Source organism: Vidua chalybeata, chromosome 5, assembly GCF_026979565.1.
Source record: "Vidua chalybeata isolate OUT-0048 chromosome 5, bVidCha1 merged haplotype, whole genome shotgun sequence".
In the NCBI taxonomy this organism is placed as follows: Eukaryota; Metazoa; Chordata; class Aves; order Passeriformes; family Viduidae; genus Vidua; species Vidua chalybeata.
In genome coordinates, this window is record NC_071534.1 from 26,181,773 (window position 1) to 26,204,391 (window position 22,619).

At 40.1% G+C, this 22,619-nt stretch overlaps 1 protein-coding gene across 1 annotated transcript in view; it reads left to right on the top strand.

Annotated features, from left to right (window-relative positions):
* The window catches only part of FGD4 (FYVE, RhoGEF and PH domain containing 4), a 61,641-nt gene that overhangs the window by 17,248 nt on the left and 21,774 nt on the right, over positions 1 to 22,619 (top strand). The window contains exons 2-4 of the mRNA XM_053944069.1: positions 9,142 to 9,306; positions 16,595 to 16,766; positions 20,128 to 20,614. Of these exons, the coding sequence (XP_053800044.1) occupies positions 16,675 to 16,766; positions 20,128 to 20,614 (579 nt within the window). The 5' untranslated portion in view covers positions 9,142 to 9,306; positions 16,595 to 16,674. The remainder of the gene's footprint in view (positions 1 to 9,141; positions 9,307 to 16,594; positions 16,767 to 20,127; positions 20,615 to 22,619) is intronic.

The window sequence follows — 22,619 nt, forward strand, 5'->3', positions numbered from 1 at the left end:
GGCAGCCAGGAGGAGGGAGGGGAATGGGTGGAACAACTCATGTCTGTGACAGCTGGCGCTGGATGAGGTCTGGGTTGTCAGATGCTGGCAGGACACATGGACTGCCTCAGCAGCTGGATCAGGAAAAGAGTTTCCATCTATCAGTGATAATTTTATTGACTTGTATTAAGTAATTGACTTCTTTCTAGATCTTTGGCTGTTCTGCATTTTGGATATACTATATTATGTATTTATTTCTTTAAATTACTTGAATATGCCCGTATTTTACAGATCTTCTGAAATAAAACATCAGTTACAGTTACAGTTTCAACCTTCTGTAATTAGATACTTTATTTTTTTCCTCTTTGGGTCTGTGGGGGCTTTTTGCTTTGGGTTGTTTAGCATCCTGTTTCTAAAAATGCTTTCTTTTAGTGCTTTTATCTACAGAAATAGCTGATTTCATGTCTCAGAGCATATGGATAGTTTCCAAAATAGCTCTGAGTTGAGATGAAATAACTTCTCAGATAACTGGGCAGAGAACAAGATTGAAGTGTCAGTGACATGTTAGAGAAGTTCAGAAGCAATGAATACTGTGCAAAATGATGAAATTTGTAGTTAGCTCAAATTTCTCTAAGCACACTGTTATTTTATAATGGCTTATGAATTACAGAAAGGGAGGTCTTTCTGTCATCGTCTGAGTAATCCCTGCACTTGCCTGGTAAGTATATGCTAATGAATCCTCTTGAATTATTATATATATATATTATTATATATGAGTGATTTGTATGAGATAGTCAGCTGCATTTTTCCTTCAGTTGACCCCAGTATTGCAGGTGTTTTCCTTAATATGAAGTTAAATTGGGCTGCCCAACATGGTGTCATACTGTTTATCTGATATATGATAGAAGAAAGAAGAAAATAAATCATCCTAAAACTCTACAAATAAAGTGAAAAAACCACCAGGCTCAGTGCAACAACCCTTGCCCAGACAAGTAATTCTTCTGTGATCAGTAAATATGTTTTTATAAATGGGGTGTCTTGTTTAGTAAATAGTAAATGATGATTGCCAACTGTGCAGAATATGCTGGTGACAACTGAAAACTTAGTGGAAATTTTCATTGTTGCATAAAATAATAGTTGAGGGGACATTGCTCACCTCATGCAGCTCTGTGGAGAAAACTAAAATGAAAAAATAATTCTGGGAAAATGTGGCGTACCTTGTCAATCTCTTCTTGTGGTAGGGTTCATAATCAAAATTACTATTAATGCAGTAGGAACTCAAGAAAGCTACAAAAAACTTGCTCCAGCCCATCCTTCATCAAACATGAAGGAAGCTGTAAAGAGAGCATGGGATAGGGAGGGGAGGAAATGCCCCTCAGATACAGAACTCACTGGTGCTCCCATTACCACGGTGGGGGAAGAGGTTGACAGATGTAGTCAGGATGCTGCTGCAACTTTGTGAAATGCAGTGATGTGAGAAGCAGCTCTCGAGCTGAAAGTTGCCATTGTGAGTTATGGCACTGGCAAAAGGTAGTGCTGGCAAGGAGGGAGGAATTACCTGAAGTTACCTGGCACAGAAATGAGACAGTAACAGCAGGGCAGCTGACTTGGGCTACAGGGTCAACTTGCCCTGCCTATTCCTGGAGTGATGGAGCTGATGCTTCTCATCGTATCCATTTTCTTTCCTGTTTTGTGGCTTTGGATCCTGTGGTTCTTAGCTACATGAAGTTCATAGTACATGGTTGTAGGGTCAGGAGCTGTATTCACATGTAAGTCTCATAGTCGTAATAAAAACAAAGAAAAAATATTGTCCAAATCTGCTGAAAGATTTTGACATTATTTCATGAAACACAAGCCATGAAAAGTCTCTACAACTAAAAGAATACTATTGCATATTTTCTCTCTAGACTTTGTGTTAATATGTGTTCAAATACTAAAGTGAAAACAAGGCTTTGAGGGAACATATTGTAATAGAGGAACTAAGTATGTGGAAGAGGAGTAATTTATTCCTGTAAATAGAACTGCTCACACTCAGAGCTCTCCCTTCAGTCATGTGTTTCTGGAGATGTGGTTTGAACATTTCTTTTCTCTGTGTATTTAAGAAACCCTCATTATTCATTAAATAGCTGATTAACTATTCCATCATCAGCAAAACCATCGTCACAGTGTGTACAAGTGTAGGTGAGTAATAAAAACCTCAGTGAAGAAATGGTGTGGTTTGGCAGAGGACCTCAGTCATAAACTTCTACTTTCAAACTACAAAAAATTCTGTACAATGCTTTTTGTTTTATTGCAACAGCATCAGCAGTGCAAGTTATATTATTGTGATAATCTGAAATTGAAACAAATTTTGAAAGATAATCCCATTAATTGTTGAGTCATTTTACTAAGAGTCACAGCAGATGCACAGGTTTGCTGCAAGGAAACGATTATCAGAGCCAAAAGAACAAAGACTGCAGCCAGACAGCACAACAGAGTGAAGCACACTGAGTCTGCCTCCTGTAGCCAGCATTGGCAGGACATTTGTAGTGACTGTAGAATTCGCCATTTAGTTCCTTGCTTTGTATGATTCACTGTATGCTGAGACTGAGATCAGGGGATTACTGATAAATCTTATTTAGTTAATATTTTGGTGCTTCTTGTTAAAGCTTGGACTTTATAATCTTGAATTTGTTGCCTTAAATATGTATCCTACTTAAAAGTGGTGGCATCCATACCAACTCCATCTTTTTAGAAGAAATTACTGAAAGCTCTGTTTCAGTCTAGAAATAAAAGTTACCATCAGAAAGATGCATGATTTCTTCCAGCCAAAACAATTGTAATGCTTGGCAAAACATGGGAAAAGCAGCATGGAATGCTCAAATCTTCTAAATGCCTGCAAATCAAACCAATGCAGTAATGTCTCACCTTAGACCAAGCAGATATGGGAACATTTGGTATTGGGTTCTGTCACTGATGGTCTGTATAACCCACCTCAGTTTATTAAAAATGAGACTATTTCAGAAGTTATTTCTTCTTTTAAAATAATTTGGGTGTTGTACACAGTTAAACTTGCTGAAGTTTCTTTCAGTTTTCCTTCTGTGTTGCTGCTCTGTGTATTTGTTGCCAGTGGTTCACACACTGTCGTGCATACCACAATCTGGAAACCTTTGCTCTCTGTTACTAAGTAAGGTACCGTATCTACCAAGAAGTTAAATATTTTCTGGTTCTTCGCAAGTATCATATAGCAAGTGTTTGATCTGACAGTTTGAAATTCAGTAAGGTTTCCTGTTTAACTCCACCATCACATATTATGAGTGCTTTCACAGGGGTCATTAAACTAAAAGAGCAGTATTTATATTCTTTTTGCAATCTACAATTTATATCTACCATATTCACTTGAAGGTTTATTTACTCCATGCATAAAATGCTATGAAAGGCAGGTAATACTGGTTCTATTAATGTTTGTATGCAGTGAGAAATAATAGTTTTATATGGTTTATGTCTTTTTTTACTCCCTGAAAATGGTCTACCTGCTTCTGTTGAGTCTAGAATATTTTTGCCTGTGTCTGGGGAATAGGTCTGCAAGAAAAAAACCCTATGTTTTTGCATTTTGTCAGCATAGGTATCTGAACTAATCCTTTCAAAGAACCTGATCTGTCCCCTATACTTTGCCAAGATTCCACTTTTCAAAGATAATTCTAAACCGTCTGTTATTTGCTATTTATTTTTCTGGCCAGCACCTTCTTGCAGAAAGAAAACTAATTTATTTGGTGAGACAGCCCTCCTGACTTCAGCAAAAGCTATTTTCTTCTCTTTTTGCAGTGTTTGGTTGTCAGCTATTTACAATATTTCAGCAGTGGCTCACCACAGTAAAGGCTGGCCTAATGTTTAACCTTTATAGCTCATCTGCACAGAACAGAATATCAGTGTGGAATTTCTGCGCTATTCTGCAGCTGAAAACATGCACAATTCTATCACCACTGCAGTGGGAGACACGAGGATGTATCAAAGCACCACTTTGTAATTAACTTGGAATGTTAGATTTAACAGAAATTGGAGGAAGGAAGATTATTTTTTTTCCACGAGAGAAATGTTGACTTCCAGACTTCCTACTCTCCTCCTTCACATTCCTAATTCTCAGATAATTTGAGCTTAGTCCAGTTGTTATTGACAATTGGGTATGCTTCAGCAGTATAAGCCTCTCAGGAGTATGGCAGCTCCCCTCACACAAAGGATAAATCTGTGAAGGGGAAGTACCAGGTTACTTGAGACTTAGGTTTGAGGGCAGGTTTGGACACAACTGTGTGCAAAATCTGTGACCTCACGTACTGGATGTCTGGCTCAGCCTCAACATGTGGTGTTGCAACTAAGAAGCTGCTTTCTGCCTCCTTTTTCGTGATCAGGAAGCTGCTGCTCACTCTTGGCTCTGCCCTTGCCACAGCTCCTGTAGTGTTTGGTGAGTAGGTGGGTGGGTTGGAGTGGTCTCTGGTTGTGTCAGTGTCACTTAGCACTCCTCTGAGCTGGTCAGGAGAATGTCTGGTTTGGTAGCTGTGCCTGAGCCAGTGCCTTGGCAGGGTCTATTTGCTGAACACCCGCTTCTTTCCAGGGCTGGCAGGAAGTGTGAGGATTTGCATTAGTGTTACATGAAAAGACCCAGCAGTAGAACAGCAAGACCACAGCCACTGGGGTAGGTGCTCTTGGGACTTAACACATGGGGCATGCATAACTATGTAATTTAAGAGAAGTAATTTTGATCCTTTAATTTGTCATAAGAGACTAATGCTTCCCCCATAGGTTTTGTTTACATCCAGAAACACTGCATTTCTTTCATTCAGAATGCATGAACAGGAGTGGGGTCGCAGTGGCAGTAAAAATGAGACAGTGCTGAAGCAGTAGAGAAGCATTATGTGCTTGTAAGTGGGAATGAAAAGAAATACAACAGAAGAGTTAATGGTGTTGAGATTGGCTTATGGAACTGCTGATGGGGGACCTATCAATACTAAAACATGAGTGTAATATTCGTGAATATAAATAAGCCATTTTTTAATCTTACTGGCGCTTCAAGCTGGCTGATTTTTTGTCTAAATGCTCATGAATCCAAGTTATTTCTAATTAAAACACCCTGAAAAATATATAATGCTCCACCTAGCTTCAAACATACTTGCAGATGCGTGTTTGCAGGCATTCTAGCTTCTCATTTCCTTGCAGATGATAAGCAAAGTAATTAAGTGCTTATCAAATTTGCACTGTTTATTTCTCTTTTCTATTAGTTATTATTACCTCTTTCTCCCTTACACCTCTTAAATCTTTCCCCACCTTTCTCACCTCTTCAGTGTAGGTTATTATTCCTGATTGTAAGAGGGGGGTATTAATCATGTACCAGTCAACACAGCAAGTGGCTGGTAGCATTTTGTGGCACATGGCATTTCTGATTTCAGGTAAAATTCCTTATAATTTTTATTATAATTATTATAATTTTTTATAATTCATAGGAGTAGCAGAAGTGTACAAGTAAGTGTTTCTTTAATCAGGTTAGAAATAATCATGATGGGGTTCTACTTCAGCCCAGTAAAAGGTGCAAGTTTTTGCAGCATGTCTGCATTTTTGCATGTCTAATGGGATTTTACATTGTATTTACAGGACAACAACTGTATTTTGAAAAGGTAGACTGTGTTACTGCTTACTTAGACCTCAACAATTGAGCAGCCCTACTGAAATGCATGCTGCTGATTGTGGAGCAAGTATTTGGGCTGAATATTGCATGTATTGGGCTTTTGTTATAACAAAATGTATTATTATATTACAATACACTTGAATACAATACACTAGATACAGGAATTTGCACCACAAGTTTGTGTTTCTGCCACAATTTTATTGTCTGCATCACCTGGAACGTGGTATTGTTAATTGCCTAGAAACTAGGGCTCAGATTTCCACGGATGTTAAGGGATGCACTTTGCCTAGAGAATTTGACTGCTCAGTTTTGTACAGAAATATGCTGTGGCTAGATTTCTGTTACCTTTTACCATTCCAGCTTTGCATGGCTTGAGGATGTGACATGATTAACAAAATCACTAGTTTGAAATATGGGTTAAATGTCTGCAGCATGTCCATCTCGAGCAAACATGGCTCTCAGAGAGGAAGGAGAATTTGTTTAAAGACTTGTACAACGATAACAAATTTGAAGTCGCTCTCTTTCCCCACACCCCCATGTGCTGAGTTGTTGGTGTGAAGCCAGAGCACATCTTGAATCAGAATACCTCTTGGAGCTTTTGTTTCCTGTAAGCAGTTGCAAAAATCCCATTCTAGAGAAGCACTCTTTTCTGTTGCTTGTATTACCGTTCTGTCTTACAGTGGACGAGCTTTACAAAATGGCTTTTGCCCACTGAATGCAAGTAATATTTGCCAATCTAGTGGGGACCATGTGATGCTGACAACAAAATTGATTCTTAAGGCCACCTATTTTTGCATTAAAGATTTGTTTTCAGCTGTTGCTGGTTTTGCTGGACTTTGTATTAAGGCTGTGTGTGTGCATGTGTAAACCAAGCAGAATGAAAGTCTGAAGAGCTGCTTGAGGAACTGGGGTTGTGTTGAAATGATCTTATCAGGCAGGTCTAAGGAAGGGCTGCTGCTACTGAGAGGAGCTGTCCTGTGTCCTTCCAGCCATATTCCAGGCTGTTCTCTTGTGCAAGAAGCAGTGCTGGGGCGGCTGTGAGGTCAAACCCATCCAAAATGCACTCCAGCTTCCACCTACCACATTTCTGCTGCTCATCTCACAGTGCTGTGCAACAAGGGCTGGTGCTGGCCCAGGGGAAGGAGTAGCCAGAAGCAGAAGCTGGAGCAGAAGGTGACAAGGAGGGGGGATGGTGGCTGACCACAGAGCAGCTCTATTCTCAGCAGCAGCTCTGTATTTGGCTGGGTGTGATGTGATCGTGAGTGATAACCTTCAACAGGTATGAATGCCTTGATAAAGCTGTGTGTGCAAAAGAAGTTCCTATTCTGGCCACAGCAGAACTTGATTTTTTTAGGAAATCCTTTTAATAAATAAGATACCATTTTGATGGAAATTTTTTGCCTTTACCTGAGGATTTGACACAGCAATGCCCCTTACTGAGCTGCACTCTGGGAGCTGTGGATTTTGCAGCATGTTGGCTGACAGATCTGCAAACCAATTAGTTTTCAGAAAAGTGTAAGCCTTCACACTTTGACCCTCACTGCAAACTTATAAGTGATCTGAATATAGATTTATAAATTGTGTGCAATGGCCTTCCCAGTTTGTGTGACCTACTGATCCCACAGGAGTTATTCTTAAATTTGTTTCTGAATTTAGAATTGCCCATTTAGAGTGCGAACTGCTATATTTGTAGCAGTATTTTTATAGGATTCTGTAGGAAAGGGAAATCCAGCCTGTCAGCTCTTAGGTGGAGACAAGAAAAACTTCCTGGTCCAACTCCCTGTACCATCAGCTTGGTCTTTCTAAGAGCTTTCACTACTCTCACCCCCAGGAGAGACAGATATGGTGCTTAAATTACCTTGCTGGGCTTTGAGGAATGCTGTGGGACAGAGCTCTCACTGCTGTAGTACAACACAACTTTTTGTGGATGGGAGCGACACCAAAGGAAACAGAGTCAGGCAATCTCTGCCTGCGATCACAGGCATCTGAGACACTTCTGTAGAGTGGGGGCCTTGTTAGATTATTGTCATCACTCTGGAACAGCCACCTTTATGTTCCTGGGAGCTCCCCTGCTACTTGGATGAACTAGAAGAGGGAAGGATGCTGTGCTGCTGCTGTGGGTGTTGTGCATGTGTTATCACTGTGTACTGGGACTTTGGTAGCACAGATTGTTGATCGCACCATGGACCTCTACAGGAATCTGTGTTGGTAGAGGCAGCCTCTGGGTGTAAGGCCTCAGTGTTCAACAGGAAAAATAGGCTTCCGGGAAATAAACAATAAATACTTGGAAGTATTGTTGGAATCCAGAAAATGCTGAAGAATCATTAAGTAGCACAGAGCAATAGTCGTAGCATCTGTTTCCATTACTTCTAAGAGCAGGCTTGGCTGTAGCTAGGGGTGGGTGGATTTTGCAATGGGAGAGGGAGTTGGATCAGACCAGAGGGTCCAAACTTTGCAGACCAGTTGTTGTTCAGAAGATATAGGAAGATCACCTTATGAAACGGTTGAGTGGATTTTGGATTTGCTTTTTTTGGAACCATGTAAAGAAAAACCCAGCAAAGGCAAGCAAATGGAAAGGGTAGTAAACAACAACAGTAAATAGAGGTGCAGAAACTCTACCCTAATATTTTTTTTAATGAAAATAATTATGACAACACCGCAGAAAATGATAAATGGGCTTTCCTCCTTTTCCTTGCTCCTCCCACAAAAATGTTGTGGAGTTTTTTGATTCAGAGGTAAATGAATATTGACCTAAGTGACTTCTTAAAGTCCTTCATACTATTCTTTCAGGTTTTTGATTGTGTTTAGAGAATCAATTGCTTTTAAGCCCCAAAACTAGAGAGCATGGTTTTGGCTTCTGTAATCACATTCTAATAAGTGCGTTTATTACAGTTTCCATTGTTTACATATGTTTTACTTTATATTTTCTTTCACATTTCTTATCAATAACAGCATATTGATCCTATGAATGAGAATAAATTCCATTCTGCTCAGAAAGAGTCAGCTGGCTTTGTGCTGTGCTCTTTTTTTCCCCAATACTTATAATAGGGCCCTTTCCTACAAAAAAAGGTGTAATTAATTTAGCTGACTGTTGGATCCTTCCATCAGTAGTAAAATAAATATTCTGAATATATAGCATTTTGTACATGCTTTAAATACAGAAATAGAATAGGTGAACAAAAATGCTGGTTCTGTTGAACCAGCTGGTCCAGTTCTGTTGAACAAGCAACAATTCAAATGGGAAAAATATCTGTTGGATATTGTCATATTCCTATAGAAGAGCTTAGGCTAGTCATGGTGGAAGAATATTCTTCATATCTAACCCTTCAAGGTTTAAACAACATAACAAATTCCAGTGAAAGGCAAAGAGTGTTTTTAGGATGAGGCACTCTTAAATATTTTAATATTCTCTGTAGAGAATAGTTAGCACTCTAATAAATGTTCTTGTAGCCAGTCTACCCTATACTCAATCCTGTTTCTTAATTTTGTGTGTATTTATTTTCCAGGCAGCAGCATCTGTCCAAAGCCCTTAATACTGTCTAGAGCTTGTGCAGCGGGTGCCACAGCCAGGCTTGTGGAGCAGAATGTACGCTATGAAGCGGCTCAGGGAATAAATGGAAGTGTGCCACTCAAACAGTCCCCACGTTCAGCTGCAAGTCCAAAGCCACAAGGTAAGTACTCTCAAAAGCTGTTCTATCACTCCCCTCTTCAAATGGACAGGGGAGAGAAAATATAACAAAAGGCTCCTGAGTTGACATAAGGACAGGGGGAGATCACAAACTGATTACTGTAGTGGGAAAAGTGTTGAATTTATTATTAACCAAAATCAGAACAGGATAATGGTAAGTAAAACAAATCTTGAAAACATCTGCCCCCCGCACCCCAACCTCATTCCCAGGCTCTGTGTCCTTTCCCCAGTGTCAGAGGGAGATGGGAATGGAGGGGGGTTATGGTCAGCTCAGCACAGGTTGTTTCTGCCACTGCTCAGGCAGAGGAGTCCTTCCCCTGCTCCAGCTCAGGGTGCCTCCCACGGGAGACAGTTCTCCATGAGCTTCTCCAGCGTGTGTCCTTCTGTGTGCTACAGTTCTTCATGAGCTGCTCCAGCATGAGTGGAGGGTGCAGTCCTTCAGGTACAGCCTGCTCCAGCATGGGTCCCCCACAGGGTCACAAACCCAGCCAGCAAACCTGCTCCAGAGTGGACTTCTCTCTCTCCACGTCTGCAGGTCCTGCCTGGAGCCTGCTCCATTGTGGGCTTCCCATGGGGTCACAGCTTCCTCTCAGGCATCCACATGCTCCACCATGGGTCTCCTCCACGGGATGCAGGTGGATCTCTGCAACCCCATGGACCTCTATGGGCTGCAGAGGCGCAGCTGCCTCCCCATGGGCTGCACCTCGGGCTGTGGGGGAATCCCAGCTCCACCACCTGGAGCACCTCCTGCCCCTCCTTCTGCACTGATCTTGGTGTCTGCAAAGTTGTTCCTCTCACATATTGTCACTCCTCTCTTCTCTGAGCACAATCATGTCTGTGCAATAACTTCTTTTCCCCTCTCAAATGTATTATCATAGAGGTGTTACTCCCTTCTCTGATGGCTCAGCCCTGGCCAGTGGTGGGTCCATCCTGGAGCTGGCTGGTATTGGCTCTGTTGGATGTGGAGGAAGCTTCTGGCAGCTTCTCACAGAAGCCACTCCTGTAGTCCCCCCAGCTACCAAAGCCTGGTCACACAAACCCAGTAGTAGAGCACATCTAAATCAAGTACAGAAACTAGAATCACACAGAGTCATCAAGTAGTGGAGTCAAAAATACCTGTATCACTCAATAAGAATTGAAGAATTTTGCATCAGTTCTGAGTTCATCTTAGAGTTAAAGGTGGGAAGAAATTTTTGAGGTGTCAAGAAAGTTTTGTTTACTTCAGAAGAATGAGAGCAAAACAAAGCTGTATTTTTTAATGTAATCTGTTTTTACAGAACATTTGCCAGTATTGTTAACTAAACTAAGATGTTTTTGCCAGTCATGTGTAAACATTACTTATCTGAGGAGCCTTTCTGCACCATTTCCTAGGTCTTTGGAATGAATTCTCTACAGCAAAGAGAACATGTGTTCTTCCTAAGAAAAATATTTTAGAAGTCATTAATAGATAAATAGAAATGTGCTATCAATAAAAAGATTTTAAGCCTTTCAAAAACAAAGCCAACACATTTAGTATAAAATTTTAGCTATTAGATAAATTAGGAGTTGTATATTATTGGACCCCATTCATTCAAGTTACACAGCTGTTGTTGCTCTTTCCTAGCCATGTTTCCTTTTGTTTGTCAATATTGTGTACTCCAAAATGTGCCACAGCCAGGAATAGTGTGGTAGTCTTAGAAATGCAGCTGTGTGGATGAAATTCAATAATACTGTTGTAAATAGTATTTTGTGTCTCCTTTGTTCATGGGTCGCTCTCCATTTATTAATATTAAATATGTGCATCAGATGGAAGTTTTATAGTATATCTTTTGTTTGGCTTTTTAGTGAATTGAAGCAAAAGATGCCACAATTAATGAGAGAGGCATTTGGGAGACTAAATGTTCTAATCAAACTAGACTGCTCTGGTTTATTGGTTTAAAAGTGGCCACTATTATTTAAAAGAGCTTTCATGTGTAGGTACAGAAATGTTTTTGGTCTATAGCAGTAGGAAACATTTTTCCATATGATGGAAATCAATCAATCAATCAGTCATGCAAATACTAACTGGCCTTTCATAGTGAAAGGAAGCAAGATGACAGACCTGAATTGTAATGCCAACTTATTTGGTTGTAGAGGAACTAATTGCAAAATGACCTTCATCTAACCTACCAAAATAATTAAAATGAGAGATATAAACATGACTTTGAGGTTGTGTTGCAAGTGTGGTACAGCCATTTTCAGTAGAAATTTGCTTTATTAAGGGAAATAGAGCTTTAACATTGAGGAAAAAATGTTCAAAATCTTGCACTTTGAGTGAACCCTGTACTTTTGTCTATACTTCGTCGCCGTGAAGTTCACTCAGGGTAGCTAGGTCAAGTGAATAAATTTCTACATGCAATCCAATATAAAATTCTTCATTTTCATTTTTCCCCCTGGCATTTCAAGGAGTAAAAAAACCTGTCTGATACACTGTCAGTAATAGCAGAGCTTTTGATTTCCAATAATTCCTTCAATCAATTTTTGTTCCCCAATAATTCCTTCCATCAACAATTCAGCAATTCATGTGTCAGATTTCTGTCTGGAGGAGCATTTGCTTCAGGAAAATCATTGGAAAAAAGCTGGAACAAAGCCTGAAATGGGCTGAAAGACAATGGGGTGTTTAGCAAAGGGATCAGGGCCATGGAGCAAAGCAGTCGCAGTCTGTGTGTCTGTACCAGCTGTGAGATGTGGTGCTTTGCCTTTGCACCAGTGAAGTGCATTCCCTGATAATGGAACAAAGTGGACTAATCCAGACTGGAGGCAGTCAGTAGAAATAGCAAAATATGCTACTCCATATGAATCCACAAGAGAGGAAGCAAATTGTTAAATAATTTGAAATTTACCCTTAACCTACAAATATGTGGGTGGTGATCTGAACCTTGCAATAGCAGAGTTCATGTAGAATGACATGAAAACATTGGCCTTTTTCCCCCCTAGTTTCTTCTATTCCTTGCTCTTTGATCCTCTTGCATCAGTTCTTTTATGATGTCAAATTGCTAAATACTGGGCACTGAAACTGCTGTCTGTACCAGGCAGTTTTATTGCAGAATGCAAAATATGTGGAAATGCCAACACTTCTTCAAAGCAGTGAAGTGTCTTGTCAGTTCAAGACTGTGCATCAGTTGCTCATTTAAATTTTTCTAATGAAAGCCTAGGAGTACTTATGAATCTCTTGCTGAGGCTGAAGAGGCATTTTTGTTTGGGTTGGAGGTGAATTTCCACTCCAAAAGATGGCTTGGTTTGTGCTACTGTGAAAGGATAAGGATGCAACAGACTCAACATTTAAACTTTGGCAGTCAATTTTAGCTGCCTATCTGCTGTGTAGCATGAATCCTGTCTTCCTTTCTCAGTTATTATGTAATCTGTGGTTAAAAGTTTTCAGTGGCCTGGGTTTAAAAAACTGAGATACCTCTTAAAGGTCTGAGATATAGACTGTACTTCCCTGGCAAATAAAACTTGTACAGTTAAAGGTGAATTGAACTAAAACTGACAGCTGATCCTAGGTAAGCTTCTGCAGTCTTGGTGGTCCTTTAAGAAACCTGCTACAATGTCTCTTTTATCAACAAAACTGACAAATCGCCAAATTATCTCTGTGAAGAAGACAAATGAGAGAACAAAACACATCTGGCTATTATTGGTCTTCTCTCTTGATATGCTAATGAAAGAGTCTTCTTGTGGTGTGAACTAAAAACATGGAAACACACATCTCAAAGAGAAGATGATTTTTTTCTCTCTTTCTGCTGTGTTTATGTTATTGGTTATTTCATATTGTTCTTAAGAGTATAAATCTTTGGCATCTGTTCAGCAGTGCTCATTTTATATTCCTGAAGGCAATGGAGCATGCAGGGAGGTGATGATGGATGACTCAGCCAGGAGAGCTGTAGCTGCTTACCACAGGAACTTTTAACTTCATTTTCATTGAGTCAAGGCATAGCAGCATTTTTAACCATTGAACATATTATACTTTCTAAGACAAGAGATAAAGTACCTTTGCTGATATGCTTTGGAGTCTGCAAAGGTGGTTGTACCTTTTGAGCCATTTCTATAGCATTACCTGATGTTTCCTTATGTATATATGCAAAGTTGAATGCACAGCTAGGCACTGCAGCATAAATCTTGATTTTGGCTAGCAGTGTACAGCATCTGCTACCTCAGTATATGGAAGGGTTTTCTTTGGACAGAATAAGCAGTTCATATCTTCTAATGAGCTCAAAATTCTACAGTACAGAGGCAAGAGTATTTATAGACTCAAACAGAGCTCTGTATTATGCAGGTTACTACAATAGGGCAGTCTTTTCTTTTTTTTTCCCTTAAGATCCTTGCTCTGCACACACTGAAAAATAATCTGATTAAAACAAAACACTACAGAAGTACATTGAGGAGAGAATTAATGGAATTTGCTTTCCATAATCCCTGTTAACAAGGCTGACCTTACAGGAAGGTTTGAGGGTTGTGAGATTTTTTTTTTTTTTTTTTTTTTTTAATACTACTGATTCTTTTCTTTCCATTGATCTCGTGACTATTCTTTCTCCACTGCACTATTTCTGAACCATACAGTAGCTACAGCAGCAGCTGGTAGGGGAAATACTGTGTGCTAGGTGCTGATAGGGAGTAAGGAATAAAATATTTTGCCTAAGTGAATTGGCTGTTTGGTTTGCGGTTCTCTTCTGAAGACATTACAGTGATTTTCAGTATATGGGGATTGTCCAGTTTAACAAAAGGTTCCTCATTGCTTGCCATACGTAAACTGCTTAGCTGTGGTTTTTCAGCTGCAAAAGTTTATGACTTCCACAAAATGTCCTAGAATTTGATTTTTGTCCCAGTGGATCCAGTATAAAAATAGCTACCAACTAATTCCTTCTGCTTTATCAGTAGACATTAATTCCCTCGAGTTTAGTAGTTTTAATATATCCTTGTGAGGATATTAACATTTCATGAGATGTACAGAAGAATTGAGGAGATGTACAAGTCCATTACAAAAAACTCACAGGGTTGGGGGTTATACAGAGTCCCTAGCAAGAGCAAGAAATGTCCTACAAATTGCTGTGGTGCTGGTCAGCAAATCCATGCTGTGTCCCCTTTGCTATCCACCTCCTCCCCGAGGGGATGGCAGTGCTTATGATCAATGATTTGTCCTGCTTTTCCCCAGCCGGCTTGTGTCTCCTTTTTTCAGCTGTCCCATGGCCTTTGTCAGCACAGTGAGCTATTCAGTGCTTGGACAATTATCAGATGCTCGCTGGCCTAATTCTGCCAGGCCTTGCCCGAGCTCCCTGGGAAGAGGGAATTTGGGGAAAGCCGTTCTGCTGCACTGCAGCTGCAGCCCAGCAGCTGCACAGGGCTTCTCAGGAGGGACTGCAGTCACTGCAGCTGAAGCAGTTGCACAATTTAATAATCTGCTTGTTTCAGGATTGCAGATAACTATTTCATAAGAGCAGAATTCTGAGTCATCTTTCTGTACTGCATCCTTCCCCAAACTTGCTTTTTTTGCATGTGTTAATAAATATAAAGCTTCTGAAGACTGAAGGTGCACATATGCACACTAAAAGCATCTGATTTACAGTAATTTCTTCCTTCTCCCTCTGACTATTTCATCTATCAGTCTTTGCAGTTGATATGGTTGAACTCTAAAGCTTTTTATGGTAAATTCATTTCTGCATAGAGTCTTTCATGGTACTTTTCAGACTGCAGCGATCACTGCAATCCCATTAAACTGCAATTAGGTTGGAAACACAGACAAATATTACCTCCTGTATTGCCTATAAATTAAATGAAGGGAAGAAATGAAAAATTGCCCTTAATCGAGTGTTTCTACAAGTTTATCACCATCATTAGCATATTTGAAAGAATTTTTTCAACATCCCTTTCAAATGTCGGTTGATGGGATTTAAGATCATTCCTGTGATGCATGGGTTTTCCAGGGTAAGTTAAGAAGATATTCTAGCATCAGCAATGAAAGGAACATGGCTTTTCCACATCCAGCTATTGTGAATCCTGTACTAGAGCTTCTGTGCCTACCACAAGAGTGGTAAAAAAAGCCAGTTCAAGTCCTCCTTCCCTTCCCTTGCTCTGTGGCAGGTCTTTATAGTTGCTGGAGGGCCAGTGCCTGTGCCCCACTGCAATGTGGTGCCTGTGGAGCAGTGCCTGAGCCCCTGGGCCACTGGTTCCACTGGCAGGGTATTGGCTGTCAATTTATGCCTGCCTTTCAATAATTTTTTCCAATTTCATACAAATGCTTTCATTCCCCCCACAGTGTGTTTTGGGGATGTATGTGGGAATGAGCAGGCGTTCTTGGGGAATTCAGGTCCTTTTCCATCAAGTCTCTCCTTTTGATGGAGCTGGACATTCATCGCTCCAATGTGGAATGCATTTGGGCCCAGACTGTGATGTGCTTTTGTTGCCCACTAATGCTGCATGGTTGCTTGAAGTTAATTTAAAGATTTTAGTGCTGTGACTTTAGTTGCTTTATGTGTCACTTTGTCTTTTGTGTTCTAGTCACTGCTGTATTAAGCAGTGGCTGATCATTAACAATCTAATTAGAAGGATTTATGGTAAGGATGGGGAAAAAACAAGAATAAAAAAACCATTTTCAGCAGGGAAGGTTTTCAGCAGTATAATTAGTCAAAGGTTCAGTGAGTAAGGGAATTTTAAAGCTGAAGGCAAATACCTTTTCTAATGATGATTATTATTGAGGTCGCAAGGGATAAGATGAAGAATGAGAGCACCAGAGTTTTGGGGCAGCAATTTAAATCTCTCTCTTGAGTTCCACAGTATTGCTCTTTCCTTTGTGCTTAATTCTTTTTTATTACAAAACCTGCAACCATAAACTTCTCATACGTATTTCCTACAGTACATTACGAAAACAAACACACAGAAAGAAAACAAGAAAACTCCCTAATTTTCTAGCTTGCTTGTTAAAGTAGCATATGGTTCAGCTTTTAGTCAAGAAATATAACAAGATCCCTAAAACCAAACACTGCATGAAGAATTATATAAAGTCCCTATATTTGTAAAGCAGCTTTAAGGTTAATTAAAGCCAAGAGTATCTCTTTTTCATTGCTGCAATGAGTTCTTTATGCAAAAATCTCATTTGTGAGAGTAACCTGGTGTTGTAGAAAGTGTCCCTGCCCATGGCAGGGGGTTTGGAACTAGATGATTTTTAAGGTCCCTTCCAACACAAACCATTCTATGATTCTGTCTTCTAGAAGCTCAAAGAAATACGAGTGATTAATTTTTGTTGTTGCTGTTCTTTGCAGTGCCTCCAAAGCCAATTCATCTGCAGAAGGCAACATACCAAATCCCTAGGCATAAAGCTTTAACAAATCAGAAACCAAGAATGGAGGAAGAGACACCTGCTGCTGCTTCTAGTGTCACAAAGGAAAAGTCCAGTAAAGTGTCAGATCTCATCAACCGCTTTGAGGGAGGCAGGTATGTAATAGAATTTGAATTGGTTTGTAACTTTGTTTGTTGTGTGGGGATTGTTGGAACTTGAAGCTGTTGATGCCTTGTGAAGGCTGACCTAGAACAGAGACTACATGGAGTTAAAGAATAAGGTAGGTGTTTATTAGAAGGCCTCAATGGATACACCTTGGGCAGCACAAGAACCCAGCCAGGGCTACACCCAAGATGAACCAAAATGGTCACAAAATGGACGACCGGTCCTGGGGTGTCTCTTTTATAAGTCCCAGTTCATTAGCATATTGGAGTTAATTGTCCAGTTACAGCTGTAGGTTATGAAGTCCCATCCTTCTTGCTTTCCTCTCTTCAGTCCATCGTTATTTATTCTCTTGGGCCTGAAATCTGGAACATTTGTCCTTGGTCTCCAGCTAGAAAAGGAATTTTTTTGTCTCCCTACTCTGTGAAGAGAGCTTACTATCCCCCAATATGAAGCTCAGAACTACACACCAAAGCAGTGCAGAATCTGAAAAATATAAAAGCTAAAACCTGAGGCATCACTGTGAGGAAGAATGTTGGTACTGTGGTAGGGCTCACTCCTATCCCTGCTAAAAGACTTGATGAAAAACTGCATGTGTTTTGAAATAGTAGGAGCCAGTTGTATATTTGGATTAACAAGGTGTGCTTTTTCATATGGTGTTAGTCTTAATTTTCCTTTGAAAGAAAGAAAGAAATTTGTAGCATTTTAAAAACAACCTGAAAAATGTCAGCAATTTGAAATGTTTAATATTGAAGCTAATATTAAATACTTTTATAAGCAAGTAGAAAAACCTGAAATACTGTTTTTAGTTTCATACTGTCTTAACTTCTTCAATCATTCATGTGAAGAGGGTGAACTCTACAAATTATTTGTAGTGGTATGGCATATATTCCCTAAATGGCTTGCTTTGTAGTACTCTGTGCTTTTGGTGGAAAAGCTCAGTGTTCTTGTGTTTCAATTCTGTGGTTTATGGGAAACATTGGAACTTTGGGAAAAAAAATCCACAGTGAAAACTTCTTTCGCAAAATGGTGTTTCTTGAGTGGTTTTAATTAGATGCACATGATGCATCTCTAAGTAGACGCATTATAAGCTCTGAAACAGAAGTTTCAAATATATCTGCTCTGTACAAAGAGAGTGACTTTCCAGAAAGCCCGTGACAGAGGAACAGCTCAAGAAACAGTCCAGTGACAGTTGTGCATTGCAAGTTTTGGATGTGGTTTTTTCATGTTCCCTTGGGACACGAAATCCCTTGGATCTCAGAAGGGCTGCCCCTGTGGGAGTGAATGCATGATGTACAGCAGAGTACATAAATGCATGACCTGCTGTGGAGCCAGAGTAAAACGGCTTTCATTGAAAGAATTTCCCCTCAAGATGGGTGAAATGTAATCCTTTATATGGAAGCAGCTGAGCATTGCAAAAGTATGTCTGTCCATTGGAATAGAAATAATGTCAGAGCTTCCTCTGCAAAAAGCTTCTGTCATTAGGCAGAGACATAATTGCACTTGGTGATAGCAGGTGCTCAGAGATGGGTAAAAGAGATTACTGCAGCACTGGAGGTCCAGTGAATTCTTTTAGCACCAGTCTCTAATCCTGCTATCACTCTGTTTTCCAGTCTTCCTCCAAAGCATCACCTAGCTTTTAAACAGTGCAGTATCCATAGAAAAGAAAAATTATGCTTTCTGAAAGAAAATTCTTCAAGTTCATTGTGCCCTACACAACTGAGCCCTTTCTTCCTCCTAGACCTGCCTGCTGCGTTGTGCAGGAACTTATTCTGTATTATGCAATCAAAGAAAACTATATAGAAAGAAAGAAATATTTCTTGTTGATAGCCCTTTAGAAGTAGGGAGATTTTGTGGACTATGGGAAGCTGAGTTGGTTTTGGGTAGCATCATTTGTTAGGTACAGCAGTAATATCTGTCCAGTGACTAAATTCTGCTCAAGTCTATGATCTCTGCTTATGAGAAACTTTCATGATTAGCATGCTGGGTTCTTGATTATCCTGCTTGGGCAGTGGAGGTAATTCCTGTTTTTTTGAATGAGCTCAACCCACAAAATGTGTCTTCTGTGAAGTTGAATTTCAATTTAATTACGGATCTTGAAATGGCTAGGTAGCACGTTCATGAACTGCAAACTGTGATTGTCAACTATAATAACTTCTTTTCATTAGTCTGTACAGCCCACAAGCATGTAGGCATGTCAGAAAATTAATTAAACCTCTTTGTGAAGGCAATTGAAAAATGTATATTAATTTTATCCTGGAGTTTAGTTTTTTTAATTAAAAAAACATAGCCTTTACATGCCTAAAGAAAATGTGATTTAAACTTTTTTTTGTTATATTGTGGAAAAAGATAAAGTTAGTGTGAGTTATTTTTGATCCGTGTGCACAAAAGTGCAGAATATGTTTGCAACCTTTGTGTAAAGAATCCTAGAAATAAGGAGTAAAAGTACAGTTTTTAAGCAGTTTTCATCCTTCCAGAAGATGGAAGTCCATACCAGGAATAGTTAGAGGACAGTCAGGAACAAGAGATAATGTTTTTATAGCAGAGACAAATTCTGGAGGAAAAAGATCTTCAGAAAAGATGCAGCATGAAAAAATGGCACTGCTAACTAAGGTAACTGGAAAAGAAATGAGATAAAAATGTAAACGTCCTCATGTCATATTCTGAACTAAGGAAAGAGATGCTAAGTGTTCTTGACTGATTGTGTTTGATTAATTTTAATAATTAAAGAGCTGTTAGGGAATGGGCTGCTTGTTAGTTTAAGCAGTGTACTAGGACTTGGGAAATTTTGAGTCTTGCTCCATTTCTGCCAGTAACCTTCTGGGACACTTTGGACAAGTTTCTTCCTCTATCAGTTTCTTGGTTTCCTGCTCTGTTTCATGGAGCTACGAACAGAAAAAATCAGGTTGCAAAAGATGACTGAATCCAACTGTTAACCCAGCACTGCCAAATCCACCACTAAACCACATCCTTTGCATCTTTTAAATACCTCCAGGGATGTGGTTCAAAGTCTTCCCTGAGCACCCTGTTCCAGTGCCTGATGACCCTTTCAGTGGAGAATTTTTTCCCCTAATATCCAAGTTAAATCTCCCATTAACTTGGGATTCAAGACACATAGGGATGCAATGGCAAAAAATGGACAGAGGTCTGGGTTTCTAGTAAGAGAAGCTTGTTTGTAAGTGTTTTAATGCATTTCAGGTCTCAGAACTTCCTAATCTTAATGCAGGAAGATAAAATATTTTTTGGGAGGAACTGATTGTATGTTGCAACTCTCCTATTTCCCATACCAGGATTTTCTTTAAGTCCATATTTAACTCTTCTCTCATCAATGTTTTGTTTGCTTGGTGTTTTTAGCTCACTGAATCCTGGTGATTTCAAGAAAGATTCCTCTGTTCTCCACATTACTAAATCTCAAGGAAGATATGGGTCCACGCCATCACCTCAGCCAAAACTCCCTTCCCAGCACTCACTACAGAAACAGGGAAACAGTACCACTGACAAAACTCAGGTTGAACAGCTGCCCACAGCCAACGGCATCGTAGCGCAAGACCAGCCGGAAGATGAGGAGCGGAGATGGCTGGACCGCGGCTCGGCCATGTCCACCCCGGTCCCGGATGATGCCATGGACTGCAGCTTGATAAACGGGGAAGGGGAAACAACTCGCAGGGAGTCGTTGCAAAGTGTGGCTGCCTGTGAGGAGCAGATGCTCAACAGCTGCCACAGGAGTCTGAGCAGTGACACGCTGCTCCCACCGGAAAATGAAACTCTAGGAACTGATACTGATGTCAAGGAAGAGCCAGCTGAGGAAAGCAGTAAACAAGATCAGCCTGTAGAAACAAAGGTAAAAAGAGAAATGGTTTCATTCCTGATGCATCACTACTTTTTGTATTTTCTCTAGGTTTTTATTTACAAAAATAGGCTTCCAGGAACAGGTCAGAATTGAAGATATTTTGGTTATTTTCCCTCTGAAAAAAGATGGGAAAAATTTTTGCTTGCTTTTTCTCACTCTCTCCCCTCCTTTGCTCTTCTTCTCATCCCCTTGGCTCCTTCACTATTAGTTATCTGAGGTTTAAAAAAAAGTGAAACTCAAAATATGTGTGCCTGTTTAGCACCATGCTTCAGCTGTGCCAGCCTACAAGGGACACATGTTAGTGGTGTATATGAAATAAAATGCCATGTGCAGTAAACTGTAATGACAGAGCTTCAGGCAGAAGAGTTGTGTGAATCCCTAACTTGGATGTAGTTGTCAAGTCAAAGCTGGAACGGCAGTGGCAGTCTGCTAGTGATCAGATACACGCAATGTTCAGGGTATACTAAATATATGACCTTTTAGCAAGGAGAACTTACACCATGATGAATTTGACCTCCCTTGTAAGGAAGGTTTTAAAGATTTAAATGAAGTAAGTGGGTGGAAGGAAATCTGTCTTGGGAAATTAATTGCTGAAAAATGGTGCATATTTTTCACTTGTAAAAGTCTACTTATGCAGTTTGCCTCCTTGTACCCAAGCAGTAAATGTGATTAACAGTTCTGGTCTAGCCATCCCCTGTTTGGCAGGGGGAGCTTGTCCAGCCTTCCTCTTCACCACAAAGCCAAACAGCTGATGCTGGAAAAGCTCCTCTCTGCTGGTTGGGTGTGCACCTGCAGCAGTCCACTGCAGCCCTTGAGTTTGGATAACTGGGGGTCACATACACATATGCCTGGAGGTAAATTCTGTGAATGGGAAAGGTGAGAAATATCCTGCGTAATGATAAGAGAGTGATGGGTTGTGTGGGTTTTCTTCTTTTTTTTAGGGGTTGTTTTTTTTTTTTTTTTCTTTTTTTCCCCAGTAATGAATGAATGTTATGAACCCCCCGGCCCCTAAGCATAAGCCTGGGCACAGTCCAAGGCACTTTTGGCCTGCCACACCTGTTGTAATGTTTCTGTCTCCTTTTGGGTAATGCCTGTTTTCCCTTTCTATGCCTATAAAGTGCTGAATTCTCAGTGGGCAATGATGTTAAGCTTGAATCCAAGTCATGCAGTAAGGTGCTGGCAGCATTTTCAGAAAAAAAGCTGAAAAGGGAAGCAGTTCTATTTTAAAGTTCAGGAAGGAACTGGACAAATGCTAATGGCAGCAATCTCATTAAAATCTGTCTTTGAGCTGCTGGGACCAGCACGTGTGATCTGTCTTGTATTGACACTAAGCTTATGAGGTGTAATGTGACTGTAACTAGATGTATATTGTTCACTGGTGCTTGAAGGGTACAAAACCAAGACATACCCATGCAGGATGACTTTTAAGCTTGCACTGGTGCAGAACCCGAATCTGTAAAACTGAGCTGGGTCCCACCAGCCCTTCCTGAGATACCTTGTGCAACAAGGACTTCCCCTTTAGTCTAGTGAGGTTAAGAAGTGTGTCTGACACCCTTTACAGAATCAAACACTGATTTAGTTTGGATTAATGCAACCTGGAGGTGAAATCAGCCCTGTAGTGGTCTATGTAGCTGCTGCCATGCTGTCTGGATTAGGAGAAGGATGATGAGCAACAGGAGAGCTCTGGTGGAACTTTAAGCTGTTTCTGTGTTCAAGCACACACTGGTAAGAAGTAAGAGCATTAGACAATCTGTGATTTTGCTAAATGCCTACTTAGTCATTATAGAATATTAAAACTGGGATACAGTCCAGTTGAAGTTGCAGTGCACAGGATAACAAGACTCTCCTGCCCTTTTGATTAAAAATGTAAGTACAATTGAATAAAAGCAAAAGGAGCAGATGCATGTGAGTCATAGTCAAACTTTGAGTCTGATATATGTATTTTGATGCTGATTCAAAGTATCTTGTCTCTTGCATGCCATGTTTCTTAGTTCAG